We start from the raw sequence: 16,490 nt of genomic DNA on the forward strand, positions 1-16,490 counted from the left end.
TGTCCTAAGTTGCACAGCAGGTTACCAGAGGTTGATCCAAGTGCCTTTGTTGATCCAAGGGTCCCTTTGTTGTCTCTCAATATATTGTACTTTATATGTGATTTGGCCTTCAGTGCATGAAGAGTGACTATGTATGTAGAAAGGTGATTGTAGGAGGGGGGCAGAGAGGACAAAGGTTGAATCAATGAGTCGGTCTCCAAGAAGTAGCTTTTTATTTCCTAAACATATTTTTTCTCTGGCTTTGTCACACTTGTACTTATTTTTTAAAAATTGGTTAATATTTATTTCTTTCATTTTGATCTTTCCCCAGTGACCGAAACAGTCCTTGCTGTAAAGGCTGCCAGTTTGAAAGTGCACAAAAGAAATGCCAGGAAGCCATAAATGCCACTTGCAAAGGAGAGTCTTTTTGCACTGGTAGGATGTGGTTCTGTCCCCTGTATGTCAGCTAGCCAAGTGCTTCAGGCTCAGTGTCCTGTTCTACCCACTTTCAGTCCAGTGCCCTTTAGTCATCTGGTACATGCAATTTTAGAGACCAGCTAAGCATCACAGTATGCTCCTATAATGAGTTTCATTGTAGTTCAAGAGTCACTTTGTGATTTATTGCCCAGAAGAACATAAAAAACGTTGTTTATAAATTTTTTTCTTGTTTCTTTCCCTTAAAAGAAAGGAAAAAAAAAAGCAAAACAGAGTGTGTCCCTGGGGGGAAACAAGAATGAATTTTGCATAGAAAAGGTGGAATTACTGCAGCTTTTCTTCAATTCCCCACTTGTTTTACTTCCTCCTCATAGTTTTTCTTGGAGGCAGGGAGTCAAGTCAGCGTGTGCTTTGCCGAGGGGGGCTCCAGGGTCTGCACCTACTGCTTGGTTGCCAGTGCCACAATGCCCGAGCTGTTGAAAGCCTCCAGAGCTTCTGCTGCCTCTCAGAGCAGCTGGCAGGCAGCCTGCAGCTGAAAGCCAAGAACAAGCTATTATTGGGCTTTTCCTGGGATAAGTCTGTATTTCCATTATTTTCCTTCTTTCTTCTGCACACTTAGGTTCTCTGCCCTTTGCTCTAACACAGCCCTCCCACTGTGCTGACTTCCATCTGCAGGGAACAGCAGCGAGTGTCCCCCGCCGGGGAACGCTCCGGATGACACCGTGTGCGTGGACATGGGCAAGTGCAAGGACGGGGAGTGCGTCCCCTTCTGCGAGAGGGAGCGGAACCTGCGCTCGTGTGCCTGCAATGGTGCGTGACGCTGAAATGGACTGGGGCTGAAGTTTGTGTTTCAGCCCTGCTCCTTGGAGAGTGCTGGCTTCGCTGTGGGCTGAGTTTGTGCTTTCTGGAAAAGTTTAAACTGTTGGGTTTTGTCAGCTGTTCTCAGTTTAAAAAGGGAATGTGAATGTCCTCTGTCTTCTGGTGGTTGGGTTGAAGACAATTAAGATGAGACTTAGGCTCTGGCACTCCAGCTAAAGGAGAGGACACTCTCCTGCCTTCCAGCCCTACCACAGATGGACAAGAAGGGATTGTAAGGAGATTCCAACCAACCTCTGGATCCAGCATCTGACAGAGTGGTGGCCTCCAGCAAGGGGTTAAAGAAAGATTTCAGAGAGATTAAAGTGTCTTGAGAATATAGAATGCCCAGCTTAATTCCCCTGCTAACTTGACTGCTATGCGCTTCTGCCAGTGACTTTTCTTGCTCCTTTGCTGTCCATTTTATCCCCTAAAAGTGGGAAAACAGCTTGGGAGTGGGATGAAAACTTCACAGGGGTAACACTAGGAACTGTTGTGAGCTCCACCATTTGAGATGGAGGGCATAGCTGAGGAGACGGGTACCTAGAGGACTCAGAGCCCAAGAAATATTTAAATCTATCTTTTTGGATGTGCTTAGAACCTCTTCATTGGCCTGTGGATTTGTGCAGTTTTGGGGTATCAAAAGATACTATTGGAGAACTTGGTCCCACTGTACCCCTTAATATGTTGCACAGGCAGTGATTGAGTTTTAGGCTTGATTGTCAGAGTGCCCAAAATTGGGTGGCTTGGCCCTGCTTTCCCTGTGGGGCAGCTGGTCAGGACTGTGCTCAGCCAGGAGACACACGGGGGTGTGGGTTGCAGGTGACTCTTGGTGCTCCCAAGGCATGAGTTTGCTGCTCCATTTCAGAGACAGATAACTCCTGCAAGGTGTGCTGCCGGGACGAGCACGACAGGTGCACGCCGTACGTGGATGCCAACGACCAGTTCCTGTTCCTGCGCAAGGGCAAGCCGTGCACTGTGGGCTTCTGTGACACAAATGTAAGTGTGCCCAGCTCCGCCTGCTCGGCTCTGAGTCCTTGGGGAGGAGAAGCCAGAGCTTGAGCAGGGTAATGGGTTTTAAGTACCTCTTCACAGGGTAAATACTAAAGGGTGTTGGAGGCTGTGGGTGTTGGAGTTCTGCAGACACCCATGCAAGGGGAAGCTGTTACCTTCTGGAGCTGCTCATTGTCCCCTCTGCTGCTCCCCACAGCCCAGCCAGGGACCCTGCTCAGCTCAGCAGCCTGGCAGCCTGCACAAAGGAGGGGACCGAGTGCTGCCCAAGCTCGATTGGGTTTGCAGCACTTGTCTTTTCCCATTGTTCCCGTTAGCTCAATCAGTTTTTATTCCAGTAATTCAGGTCAGGGAGCAATCACATGGAAATCCAGCCAGCAGTATCTAAAAGGGGCAGTGAGCCTGTGGCGGGGACACTGGTGGGTTGTTGGCATTCTGTGGCCTTTTCCATGGTTCAGCTGTACAGATAGCTGCAGACCCCAGTGACACCCCCTGGGTGTCAGCAGAAGTGAATTTGGGAGGGCATGCCCCAGTCCTTCTGCTGGCAGAACTGGAAGATCAAGGTTCTGCTGTGTTAAACCAGCACAGCCAAATCTGGGAGTGAGTTTGTCTGTAACCTTGGGCTCCTGAGAGCTGCAGCCTTCTTTTTGGATAATGGGAACTGAGGCTTCCAGTGTTTAAATCTCTACTGAAACATCAGTTTTATGTCCCCTAACATGGACCAAAGGTGGAGGGAATTTTTTACATTTCGAACAAAAATGATCTGATTCAGGCCACAATTCAAGTGAAACTGGCTTGATAAAAATCAAGGCAGTAAAAATGGATTGCTGCTATTGGGCATGAGTGTAATTCTGTATTCAGAATGTAGATTAAGCCATGCTGTGTCTGTAGTTCTCATTTCATTACTGTCATTGTCCCTCCCTCTCCAAGAAGGCAGAACTTAATACTTGGGTGGTAGAAAATGATTTTGTTACTTTTGTAGGGCAAATGCGAGAAGCAAGTCCAGGATGTGATTGAACGGTTTTGGGATTTCATAGACCAACTCAGCATCAATACTTTTGGTAAGATAAATAACCGTGTCCTTTGGGGATTTTTGAGTTCATGACATGAACATCTAAAGCCTCAGGGGGAGTTAGCTGGCTGGATTTATTCACCATGTGCAAGGGTAGCTGTGCTTGTGATATATCAAAGTATATTTTTGCCTGAAGTTTGAGACTACTGATCTCACCTTTTAAAGCTGAAAGGATGGGAGATTGTTTTGCATTTTTGTACTCCATTTTTTTCTAGGCATCTTCTAAGCTTGTGAAAGAGATGATAGCTTCTTGTCTGAATACCAGGAACTAGGTCAATTAGAGAAAAGCAAATAACAATCAGTCTCTTTAGAGGTCAGCTAGATTCAGCAGGGTATAAAGTGGGCCTCTCAGTGGGATTTAAATGTCAACAGAAAGGGAGGGGAACACCTTTAAGAAAGCCAGAGGTCACACACCTCAAGCTGTGCCTGTGCTGAGTCACTCCCTGTGACTGAGTGGGCCTCCTTGGTCTTCATCCCAAGTGTGCAACCCAAGCAGGTGTCACCTCAGCCCCGGTGTCACCCCCAGTGTCTCACTGTGTTATTGGCACCAGACAAAACCCTGGTTAAGCTGGTGCTGTTAACTGTGTGTGCTCATGGCACCACTGCCTGCACAGTGCAATTACCTGAGCTTTCAATCCCAAGTTTTAGGGACAAAAAATTGTTTCTTAGGTAACTGATAAAGCTATTTAGCCTGCTTGGATGGAGGCAGTTTTTGAATCTTTGGCATCCAAATATTTTGTTGGTGGAGGCAGGTAGAGATCACGTGGCTGTTACATCAGAATGGGGTGATGGACTTGCAGTGTGTTTTGTGTGAGAGGGGCAGCCTGGCCTGGCTCAGTATAGGCTGTTCCAAAACAACCCATATTCAATGTTACAGCCTCACAGCGTTTCACTTCGGAGAACAGAGTAAAACCTGTTACTGTTAACGTACTGGATACAATTTTTTAAAATTGTGTAATTTTAGCTTTGCCTAGCTCAAAGTAGGCAGCCTGTGCTTCTCTAAGCAATGCTGAGGCTTCAGTTGCCTGGGCAGTGGCTGCAGAAGGGGGGATAGATGTGTGTGTTCAAAGAGTATTTGGTGGGTGACTGACAGATTTGAACTTGGTTCCACAGGGAAGTTCCTAGCAGATAATATAGTGGGCTCTGTGCTTGTCTTCTCCTTACTGTTCTGGATTCCTCTCAGCATCCTTGTGCACTGTGTGGTGAGTAAGCTGTCTTTGAGATAACTGCTCTGTTGGGTTTTGCTGTGAGAACACCCTTCATATGTGAAGTAGCAGATGGCTGTGGGAGAAGTGATGGGAAGTTTTTAGCAAACCCTGGGGGGAAATCCAGCATATGTAAGGCTTTTACTGCTCCTTCAGTAGGCAAAACTATTGCTAAACTCTGCCAGGCCTGGCAGACCCAGTGCTCCCATGACTATTCCCTGGAGCCTTTCCCATTCTTTCCCAGGCAGATTTTCTTTCTCTGCCTTCTGAGTTCCACCCAAGTATAATTTTAGTATTTTTATCATTAAAAACAAAGTCTTCTAAAGCCCTGTGAAGAAAAGACACCCACATTTTGAGAGAAAACCCAGAGTGGGAAGTGATCTTAGTTGATTTTGGGTGGATGGATAAAGAGAGTCAGTGAGCCATGGCCACAGGGAGTGTGCACATGTGGTGTGCTGCCAACATCAGTGTGGGGCAGAGCAAAGGGGTGCTGTGTCCACAAGCACTCCTGGGATGAATGGGAAGGCATGGGAAGCAGGGGACCCCATGCTGAGTCCTTGCAGGAAAAAGGTGTCTTTGCCATAGGGAAATTAACTTTCTTATTTTGTTGTGTGTTTTTCAATAGGACAAGAAATTGGACAAGCAGTATGAGGAGAACACAAAGTCCCTGTTTTGCCCCAGTGTAAGTTGCTGTCTGTGTCTGAATTGGCAGAATGCTGTCCCATGTGTATTGGAAAACCTGAACCTTGGGTGTCTGCAGAATATTTTTCAAAAGAGTAGTGAGAGAGAGCCCCATGTTGCAGAGGGGTGAATCCATGAGAGGGGAAGCTGGTTTCTGAACAAGCCTCTGTTCACTCTTACCAAGCACTGCAGCATGGCAAGGTCTGCTCCTTCCTTCCTGCAAGACCTGAGCCTTGTTGGCAGAGCCCCTGTGGTGCAGCAGAGAGGGCAGGAAGCCACTCTGCTCTGCAGAGCATGGCTTCACCTGTGTCCAGCATCCCCCTGGGCAGCACCAGCCACAGGCTGCTAGCTCCCAGCCAAGTGGAGTCACTGAAGCATGAGGCTAAAAATCTCTGCAAAATGCAGTGTCTTTGCTGCAAAATGGCTGTTTGCAGGAGGTGGCTTCTAGCATCCAGATGTGCTACAGCTTTCCAGTTGCTCAAGGGTCACATCAGCAGCACTTCTCAGCTTGCAGATAATGAGCTGGGAGAGGGGAAGAGCAAAATAGTGCCAAGATAAATTTTAATTATAGTCCAGCACGGGGCACCTTGTGGCATAGAGGTTTGGGTATCCTTTCCTGTGCTTTGACAATCCAGTTCCTATTAAGAACTAAAATATTCAGTTAAGGAAAAGTTGTTCTGTTAGGGGAGGAGAAAAAAAGCCTTGTGGAGCTCTTCCTTGTGCAACCATTGGAAGAAGCATACTGAAGTCAGAGACTACTGAGGCAGAGTGCCTGTCATCTACTGTGACAGAACTGAGGGTGATCTTAGTTTGAGTGCCCCATAGTTGTGCCCCTAGCTAACATGAGAAAAGTTATCTTAGTGCTTCTTACCTGCATTCAATTGAGAAAATCCCAGAGGCAGGAGAGAGAGCACAGGAATAGCCAATGGCCTCCTTGCACCAGCAACAGTTTAATAAACAGATTTTATGTCTTTTGAATCTGTGAGGATGGAGAGTTGGGAAATGGTAGCAGGTAAATATCTCCTTCCCAGTATTAGCATTTGCTGAGGTTCTTGGGGAATTTTTATACTTAGAGATATCTGGATATTTTCCAAACCATGCTGAAATAGTTGCAGACATCAATGGACTTGAACTTAATCTGGGTTGAGTTATGATGACACTGATCCCTGCAGTGTTTGACCCTGTGTTCAGTGCAGTTCTTGTACATGAAACCATGAACTCTCCAAGTTGGAGGACTGGAATAAGCTGTACCTTGGACTGTTCACCTACACTGAGCTCTGTGCCATGTGGTTTGACCCTGCATTTCCAGTGCTAGGCTTTGCCAAAGCAGTTTGGGGCCAGAAGGAAGGGCCGACTCATCAGCTCTTCCCAGTGAGGCTGTCACCTGTGGTGCTTTACACAGAGGAGGAGGAAGCAGAGACAGAAAAGCGTTTCTGCCTTTAGGGAGTGGCACAGAGGACACGGCAGCCTTTAGGCTGTTCTCACAGGAGTGCAGCCGCTCCTCAGAACTGAAAAACGCTGCGGAAACCCAACCCTGGGCTGGCTGCCGGTTGCTTTGCCGGTGACGCGGCCTCTTGTGTCTTGCAGAACGTGGAGATGCTCAGCAGCCTGGACTCGGCCTCCGTGCGCATCATCAAGCCGTTCCCCGTGGCGCCGGCCGCCAGCCGCCACCAGCCGCTGCAGCCGCTGGCGCCCGCGCCCGCCGCGCCCGCGCCGCCCAAGCAGGAGCACCAGCGCATGGACACCATCCAGGAGGACCCCAGCACCGACTCGCACATCGACGAGGACGCCTTCGAGAAGGACCCCTTCCCAAACAGCAGCTCCGCCGCCAAATCCTTCGAGGACTTGACAGAGCACCCCGTCATCAGGAGTGAGAAAGCCTCGTCCTTCAAACTGCAGCGCCAGAACCGTGTGGACAGCAAAGAAACAGAGTGCTAGTGTCCTGCTGCCTTCTCAGCGTGTGACTCCGTCTGCAAAACAAGGATCTGAAACCATTTCATTTCTACAAATATAAATATATGTATATATATTTTTGTGAGGGAGTGGGAGAATAAGGAAGTGACCTACTGCAGATGCTGGTCATGTGTATGACCTTCCTTAAACTACATTTATTAGAGCATTATATCTTTTTAAAAGGAAAATCCAAACTAGAACTGGCTTGTTTTTGAAGCTTTTTGGATTTGTTTTTCTACTTCCTTGACCTTTAACATTTCCTTCGACCTGTGGTGCAAAACCAAATGTCCTGATGGATATTGGATTGTGTATATCGGCCTTTTTTTATAATTTAATATTTTGTAGTCTAACAGCACTGATAGACAAAATTAAGGGGCTTTTAAAACCAAAATGAACTCTGCAGTATGTCCCATAATAGAGTAGATAATTTAGCAGTTTAAGGTATATGTAACCAAAAGCCTAAGCAAATGCCTTGAGAACAGAAAGAGTAATGAAACAGATAAAAATACAGTCTTTCAGCATTCAGTAAAATGCATAATCAGAATAAAGAAACTTAAAATGCCCAGCTTCTGTGTAAATCAAAGGATCACAGAAGCTGTTACACTGTACACAGTGCATGAGAAATGCTCCTTTAGCATGAAACTCTTCTGCCTTAGTGGTGAGACTGTCTTGTCTTGGTGGCTTTTGTTGGGCGCTTCCCTCTCTGCACTGAGGTTTGTGTGCCACAGGTGTCTGTGTGGAGAAAGAAGTGTAAAGGAAGAAATCATTCATGCAGATGCTGTTTACAGCAGTTTTGGTGCAGAAATGTTTCTCCAAATGTTATTTTAAAACAGGCAGCACCATAGTTGAAATTTTCAAATTACTGAGCTCAGTTTTCTGTGGTCTCTGTGGCCTTTGGAAGCTCCTACTGCATGAATGACAGGAAAAAAAATCGCTCCACTGCAGGGGAGGCATTTGTTTAAAAACAATTGTGAATTTAATAAAGAAATAAACCTTTGTTAAAACTTGCAGGGTAAGTATAAGGAGGAGATTTTGTGAATACAGATAGTCACACAGGTAGTAAAACATGATGTAAAAAGCTGAGAATTGGATGGTGTCTTCTGTACACCTGGAGATCTGTCAGGTGAGCTCAGACTGGCACATGAGCATTGTTTTAGCCTAGTAGCAGATGGACTGACACAGCAGAGTCACAGAGCAACTGTCCTGGTAGTACAGCAGCACCTTCATTCTGCAGCTGTTTTCCCCCACAGTAATCTGTTGATAAAACTGACAGAGCTTGGCCAAGGGCAGAACCATTTAACTCTTCCAAGCCAGGACTCAGACACAGGGATGTGGGGCTGTGGTGGGCCCATGTTTTTAAATGTGAGGGAAAGGAACAGGACCTGTGCTGCACAGTTGTGTGAGTGCTCCCTCTCCTCCACACCCAAGGATACTTGTTACACTAGTTACTTGAATGTGTGCCTTATGGTATTCCTATCTGACTAGCTGTTATGTTTTATATGCTGGTTTTGAACTTTGTTTGGGGTTGTTTGTTTTTTGTTCAGGTTTTCTTTTTTTGATTCAGTGCAAAGTACACATGTGAGGAGTTAATTTAATTCCCAATAAAATAAAAGCTTTTTATATTAAAAAAAATCAGTTAAACAAGAGTTGTTTCTATGCAGCCCTTTTTTATAAAAGATCTCCATTCTCTGGTTGTCAAAGCCTGGGTTAAAAGTCTGGCATGCAGCCAGGCAGGAGCTGGGATTTCTGACTGCTCCTTTCTGAGCTCAGACACTGCAGAGGCCAGACCTGGACTATGAGGGTGCAGACCTGCACTGTGAGGGCTGCCTGCTTCCTGGAGCTGGAATGCCATGTGCTGCAGATCGTCATCAGTTCAGATGGTGACAGTAAATGCCTGAGGGATGAGGGCATGCTCAAATGCCTGTCCAGCTACCAAATCTGTGAGCACATGTTCTCAGCACAAAGGTCTTTACATCCCAGGTGAAAACCAATGCTTGGCAGGTGTTTGGGAGCATGGAAACAGATATTTGGAGCAGGCCTTGGAAATCACTGAATCCATCCCCCATCCTGAGCTGTAGTCCAGAAACTGAAAGCAGTACTTGCATGGTTTGTTTGTAACATCTAAGGCAGGAAGATCCACAGCTTCCCACTAGGAACCCTTTCTGCTGTTCAGCCAGTATTTACTGTAAGCATTTATTACAGAAAGGATAGTCCAGTTTAATACTCATAAATATTTATATATCAAACTTGCTTCTGCTCTGGCCCCAGGCACATGAAAAATACTTATGGTTCAGTTTATAACACTGTTACATAGTAGCTGACAGGTCTTGGCCAGCTTGTCTTGATTATTTAATGAAGCAAAGGCAGTCTAATGGCACTGACAGTGCAGGACCGCATGAGAGCCTCTCATTACTCTCTCACCCCTCACATATTAAGCACACCTGCTCCATGTCAACTGAACTGTTAATACAGCCCAGAACTATGGAGGGGTTACACTTGCAGTGATACACCATTTGATTTTTATGCACATTAGATGTATCCTCATTTTTGCTGCTATCTGGCTTGCTACTCAATCATTTCCCAAACAATTTTTTTCCATACTTGTTGAATTTCATTTAGGTTGCAGACAATGGGGTTTTTTTGTTTGTAAAGGCAGTGTTGTAGTTTGTGTTCTCTTGGCCAAAACCTGCATAGTCTGCAGTATTTACGTATCAGATAAAATTATTTTAACAACTCACTTAAAAGGTCATCTTAACTTGATGGCAAATGACATAGGATGCAGCTTTGTCAGAAGAGACGCAGACCTCTGGTAGTTTCTCCAAGGTCATATATCAACAGTTTTATAATGCCCAAAAACATGCACTGGTCTGAAACCTGGGCCTATACAGAAGAGCTGGGTATAAAGAAGCTGCTGCTGGTGTGCCAGAGTAAGTTAAATTTTAAAAGCCCTGCTCTAAACTACTCTCTATCAATATCAAAGCCACAGTAAAACTTAGGGAACTGCTGCTCCTGCTGTATTACATCCAAATAAATGAATTTGGACTGACACTAATGGCTCTTGGCAAACTCCACCCTACTGCCTCTTACAAACTCCTCTGTGTTCAAAGCAAGTAGATGGTATTAGTCATAGTGCAGTCCCCAAAGGTCAGCAAGGCCAGGAACTGCTCAGGGCAGCCTCTATCCCTTGGCCACAGAACATCTGAGACTCATTTTCCTCTGAGTCCTCCAAGGAAAGAGCTACTCATCCCCACAGCTATCCTGGCAACAGCAGCATGAAGAAAAACCACCTCAGGACACAGCCAAGTGGTCTCACCTTTATTCTCCCACAGCCCAAGAGAAGGGGACAGAGAAGAGCGTTGCTGGGGCCTCCCCGTGCCGCGTTCCCTGAGGACACAGTCTGCAGCACAATGAGCCAGCTCTGCCTGGCGTGGCTGCCCCGCCTCCCCCTGCACGGCTGTCACAGCAGACTGGCCTCGGGGTTCGTGTGGTCCACGTCACGCCAGTAAGGAAGCAGAGAAGGAAGGGCAGACAGTTTGTTTTCCAGACGTGACCAAAGCTGGGCTGCTACAAAGCTGTTGCCTTTCGCTGATAAATGAAGGCCATCAGACAAATAGGAAGAGAAATCCTACAAGAGAGGTTAAAACCAGGTATTAGCGGACTTGCTAGCTGCAAAGTGCCTTTAGTAATTCTTCAAAGCCAGCTGGTAAACTGGTTTTATTTTTCACTGTTTTTGTTAAAATGTTAAGAGAATGTTCTGATGGCCAAAATTGCTGCTATTTATCAGTAAAAGATCATAGGATTAAGTGATGCAATCAAAAGTCAACTGCATCAGGGAGAGCAGAGAAAATGTTCAGGGTCCAAACTAGAATTATCTGCTCACAGGGAAAGTCTGCAGTCTCCCATGCATGAGTTTGGGTATTTGGTCAGAAGCATCAACAACACCCTTGTGCAGCCAGATCTGACCTTGAAATTAGCCCAACACTGCACAGTGGGTCAGACAAGAAACATCCAGAGGCCCCTTCCAACCTATTCCATGGCTCAAGTTCAAGGAAAAGGCTATTTAGATATGATGTACTCGGGATACATGCTAACCAAGCACCATGGCCAGGTTACATACAGCTTTATTTCTCATTGCCAACTATGAAGCACTCTGGATTATTTTCTTCCTTCCCTAAAGTGTAATTTGGATGTATTTTGCAGCATTTCAGTGATAATGCAGCACCACCGGTTCCTCTGTGCTAAGTGATGCATTTCACAACTCGGGACAGTTTCAGGTATTTCTGATTCCACCGTACCTGGTTCTTCTGCATCAGGCTCCAGAGGTCGAGCACGTCCGTGCCGCACTCCTTGGCCACCCGGACGCAGGCCTGGGCGTACTGCCCCGTGGTGGCATTGCAGCGGTTCAGCTTGTCACCTGCCAGGCACAAACAGGGACAACATGCAGCACCCGCCACCGATGAGCACGATCTCAGTCTGCTGTGGCACACAGCACCTGCATCAGGTGTCAAACCAGCAGCCACAACCAATCACAAACTAAATCCACAGCAATGTAAGCGGCTGGAAGCTACAGCTTGTGTGGTCTTTTTCAGGGCACCCTTTGGCTCTGAGTCACTTGAAAATGTCTCTTGAAGAAATGCATCAGGCTTGAGAGAGAAGCAACAGCAACAAGCAGACAGTATAATTCTGCTGCTCACAGCTCTCACCTTCTGGCAAGCTTCAGGTGAAAGCAATGCTTAGATTTAAACACTTCATATGCCTGCTAAGGCAGGTAAAACAGAGTTAAGTAAGTGGAAATGTATTTACAAGTTGCCTTCTGCTTTTTGTCTGACTCCACATGCAGCTGCTCCTTGCAGCAGCCCTCTTGCTACTTTTCACACCTGGATGAATGCTCCTGTGAACATCATCATCCTCCTGCTTCCCATCTCTCCTTTGCTCTGATATCTGACAAAACCAGAAACAGGCAGAAAACTTCTTGATTCTGGAGGGCAGATGGTCTGATATTGCTGCTTACTGTGCCCACAACACTTCATTTGTGGTCCATGGTCTCAGATCAGCCTGTCTTTTGTTCCATCCCTAGACAGTACTCTCTTTTAGACATAAGCTGGCAGATTCAATGCTGTAAATTCAAGTTTCCTCCATCCCTACCCCATAAAAAGGACAGTTTTAAGAGGAAAATGGGTTAACATTACAAGTGCCCCTTGACAGCTGGGAGCCAGATAAGCAGCATTTGAGGTGTGCTCACATGACATCACATCAAAGCCTCCTAATGCAAAATCATACAATAATGTTGTCTAATTTAATGCAGTTTAAACTTAGGGTCATCTTCAAAGTTTTACTACTTTGATTGAAAACATGAGTCAGGATATGCAACACCACTTAAATCACAGAAAACTGTGCCAGAAACAGTGCCAGCTCAGTATATCTATGTACTATGTATTTGTACCTGACATAACTCAGAAGTTTTTTATAAATGTGCAAGAACTGGACAAGGTGTCCCAACAGAAAAAAGTAGATGCTCTCAGGAAGTAAAATCTGTCACTGCTGGAGTCAATGAGATTGTGGCAATTTCCAGCTCAGTAACATGAATAAGTGGTGCTATTATGTCTCTAATTTTAGAATTAGCTTAAATAACATAATGGGAAATAATTTAACTACCTCCTTCTTCTTTTTCAGGCACTTTTATTAGCATCCTTAGAATATGATATTCTCTGGTATTGTTTTTTTTAACTTTAAAATAAACCTGGAATATTACTGCTTATCCAAACAGATGTGAAATCTGCTGTACCCAGTAAAAACTTTTCTAAGGCCCACAATGCCAACATTTCTTCCATTATTCTGGAAGCTGCTGGGACACAATGGAATCTGCCTAGGACATGCTGACAAACCCCATATTCTTAGAGGGCAGCCATTTCTGTCAGTTCTATGCATTAACACATCAATCAACACTTTGGAAAAGATGTTTGTAATTACTTGGTAGTTACTCCATGAGCTTATCCAGGAGTTGTTTAGCGAAACAGCAGCTCTTTTCCAACAAATCATAAACACGACTGCAATCTGGCACACACAAGAAGGAAACCACCTGACAACCTGGGATCTGTCACTCACACTCCACTGGTAAAATGCAGGAATTCCACCCATCCCCATCACTCCTTTACCTTTGGCAAGACATGCCTTTTCCCAAGCTGATTCCTGAAGAGGTGGGGGTGTTATCAAAATGATCTTGTCTGCAGTAATGTCTACTGACTTCAGGTACTGCACCATGCCCTTCAGGTTGGCGGCGTACTCCTCCAGAGGAACGTGCTGCTTGGGGTTCAGCTCTGCCAGGGGTGAGCACAGGCATCAGTGGGGCTGAGCTCCCTGCAGGTTCCTGCACAGCATTACAGCATTTTCACACAGCATGGCCATGGACACTCACATCCAGTATGCAGTTCCCCCCAGTCAGGGATTCGGGAGCTGTGGTAGGAAAATTCTGCTCCTCGATACCCAAAGCAGACAAACCAAGAGTTTAAACACAGCATTTCCAACAGGCAAATAATGCACAGGGAAAAAAAAACCCCAACAGCTGGAGTTTTTTAAGATGCGTTTTTCACAACTTTGTATCTTAGTATCAGAAAACATAATCACCTCAAACCTTGCCTGAACCAAAACCCACGATTTCCAATATTCTTGTGTGCAGAGAAAATTCTGGCAAGTCCCATGGACATACAGTCAGTCCTTCAGGCACTGATGGTATCATTTTGATTAGACTCTGCATCCTGCTATGCTCATCTGAAAGAGAATCCAAATGCTCCCTTCCCTCCTTTCCTCAGCCCATCTGCTGAGAACTCATCAGTCTCCTTTAAAGACAGAAGAAACAACTGGATGCCCAACTCCAATTTTAGGCAACTAAGTCTTGAGCACCCTGAAATTTATTTTTCTAGTATTAAAACTTGGTGACAGGCAGAGAAATGGAAGGCACTGCATGGCTTAAATACAAATGAAATGACAGAAAACAAACCTCTGTACAAATGGAGACAGAGTAATCAGTTGCTAGAGAAGTAGCAGGAAAAGCCTATTCTGAAATGTTCTGCCTATTCTGCTAAACTGTAAAACTGTTGTAAGAGAACAGGTCACAGGAAAAAAAAATACAGAAAGCAAGCTACTCTACCTTTCAAAGCACTGTCATTAGCTCCAAAGAAAATAGTAACTGCAGCAATACTGTCAGCACCAGTACTTTCAGTGATCAGTCTTGGAAGAATCAACTTAGCCCATCTGGTGTTGTACCCCGAGATCCCACGGTTCACAACATCACATTTTCTGAAACAAAGACACAAATCAAAAAGAACATCTCTTCTCTGCCCACCAAAACAAAACTTTGGAAGGTTTGACCCATTCTGTCAGGCCATCTGCCTCCATCCCTCTCAGGAAAAACGAGATGTCATGTGAGTTTTCAATGGGATCATGCTTTGAAAGTGCACACACAGGCTGCACATGTACTGTTTACCTGTTACACCATGGAACCAGGACAACAATCGTGACAATCACTAAGGGATTTTTAATTTCCACTCAAGCTTTGAGTGGAAACACCCAATGAATATTTTCACCAGTTCTAGGCATGCTGCCCAGAAGGTAGCTACCCTTCACTAAATAAATAAATGTCAATAAATAAACATGTATTAAGTATTAACCACTGTTGGTTTTCACTTAGAAAAGCTCCATGACTTTCTGCAAGCTAGAACTTACTTCTGAAATGTAAGCTCTTACCTGACCAGTCTCTCAGCAAGGTATGCCCCCCAGCCATTTTCCTGGAAGGAGTACTGAAAACAAGGAAAATGTTAGATGCTCACTGGAAGAACTTGTTCCCCAGAGCTTAGCCCCAGCACTGGCACCTTCCCACCTGAAAAGCTTTTGTGCCTGGCCTCTGGCACTGCTGCTGGTGCATCTCCTCCCTGCCTGCCCTGTCCCTCTGAGGTCAAACACTCCTGGTTTTACCCAGGCACACCGCTGGCCTCTGAGGCCACACAGGGCTGGTGTCTCTGGAGGGATGGACCCTGTGGTCCCTTCAAAAACTGACTGCTGTTGGACTGTAGTTTCATCTTGGCCAGTGAGGGTTTGCTGTGTTTGGAATATTTTTCTACTTCATTTCTAAGAGCCTTTCATTCTGAAGAGCATCTCTCAAAAATCCTCCCTCTTCATAGAGTTCAGTTTAATACCTACCTCTTCCAGAAAGAGAAAAATTAATTCCTTCTCCTTATTCCCACTGCTGCACCATCCTCTCTGCTACAATTATGCAGCGAGTCGGCTTAGACACCCATCTCCCATTAAAGATAAACCTGGTCTCAGGTTAGTTTTTCATTAGAGCGGCTCTGTGACATACCACACAACCCATGCAGCAGAAGGCAGGGACCCAAAATCAACGCCAAAAAGCTGCTGCTGCCTCAGAGATGTTCACCAGGGGCAGTCACCTCAGTGAGGAGCTGTGTCCGGCCTGGGCGAGCCAGACACGGGGAGCAGGGAGCCAGACACGGGGAGCAGGCAGGGCTGCCCCAGGAGCCGGGAGGGCAGGTACAGGTCCCTGCAGGCGGCACGGGCAGCACGCTGGGCCTCCCGCATGGAAAATGCCCCGGACACCGCAGCATCCCAGCTACCCCTTCACCTTCGCGCCTCTAGAATTTCTGGGAGGCGGCCCCGAATCCCACACTCGACATCAGGCCGAAGGCCCCGGCGCAGCCTCACGGCGGGTCCGGGGCTGTGACCGGGGCCGAGCGCGCTCCCGGCTGGGCAGCCGGACCGTCCCTATCCCGCCGCTGGGCACCGCAGCTCAGACCAACGCCGGCAGGCTGCTGGGCCGCCGGCCCCGGTGCGGGGAGCCGGGCTGGCCTGGGAGCTCCACACGGTAACTGCGGGGCCAGGTGCGGGCGGGCGGGCATTACCTCAGTGATGGAGTCTCCGAAGAGCAGGACGCGGGGCCAGCGCAAGAGCCGCCCGCGGGCGCCCGCCTCTGCCAGCGCCATGGCCGCGGCCGGACATCCGCCGGGAGCGGCGGCCTCACCGCTTCCTCTGCAGCGGGGAACGGGGCGGACCGGTGGAAGGCCGCGGTTACGAACCGGGTTCAGGTTCCAGCCCCACTCAATCTTTTACGGCCTCTTTAAAAGGCTCGGGGGCGCAGGGAGGGCGCGCCCGGGGCAGCCGCGGCCCCACCCCTCACACACCCCTCACACACCCCCGTGCTGGCTGCAAGCGCTCCCGGCAGAACGCGCGCAGCTTCATGCTCTTTATCTGCTTCAAGAGAGACTTCCTTCTTAGCAAAATGCGAGTAC

The 16,490-nt window shown here is 46.9% G+C and overlaps 2 protein-coding genes across 5 annotated transcripts in view; one reads left to right on the forward strand and one right to left on the reverse strand.

Moving 5' to 3' along the window:
- ADAM17 (ADAM metallopeptidase domain 17) overlaps nt 1-8,823 on the forward strand; it is a 35,070-nt gene extending 26,247 nt beyond the window's left edge. For 3 of the 4 annotated variants that reach the window (XM_059468172.1, XM_059468173.1, XM_059468174.1), the window contains 7 exons: nt 311-414; nt 1,090-1,224; nt 2,138-2,268; nt 3,263-3,341; nt 4,466-4,554; nt 5,183-5,239; nt 6,826-8,823. In XM_059468172.1, coding sequence (XP_059324155.1) covers nt 311-414; nt 1,090-1,224; nt 2,138-2,268; nt 3,263-3,341; nt 4,466-4,554; nt 5,183-5,239; nt 6,826-7,176 — 946 coding nt within the window. In that variant the 3' untranslated portion in view covers nt 7,177-8,823. Of the gene's footprint in view, nt 1-310; nt 415-1,033; nt 1,225-2,137; nt 2,269-3,262; nt 3,342-4,465; nt 4,555-5,182; nt 5,240-6,825 lie in introns of all 4 variants that reach the window. The other variant, XR_009418052.1, reaches the window with a different exon arrangement.
- A 1,662-nt stretch (nt 8,824-10,485) lies between these two features.
- On the reverse strand, nt 10,486-16,326 carry IAH1 (isoamyl acetate hydrolyzing esterase 1 (putative)). Its single transcript, XM_059468742.1, has 6 exons — nt 16,104-16,326; nt 14,935-14,987; nt 14,339-14,487; nt 13,347-13,508; nt 11,487-11,605; nt 10,486-10,816 (listed from the first exon to the last, which is right to left on the reverse strand). Exons 1-6 carry the CDS (start codon nt 16,182-16,184, stop codon nt 10,649-10,651), a joined length of 732 nt encoding a protein of 243 aa, XP_059324725.1. The 5' UTR covers nt 16,185-16,326; the 3' UTR covers nt 10,486-10,648.
- Between the last annotated feature and the right edge of the window lie 164 nt (nt 16,327-16,490).

This window comes from Ammospiza nelsoni, chromosome 3 (genome assembly GCF_027579445.1).
Source record: "Ammospiza nelsoni isolate bAmmNel1 chromosome 3, bAmmNel1.pri, whole genome shotgun sequence".
In the NCBI taxonomy this organism is placed as follows: Eukaryota; Metazoa; Chordata; class Aves; order Passeriformes; family Passerellidae; genus Ammospiza; species Ammospiza nelsoni.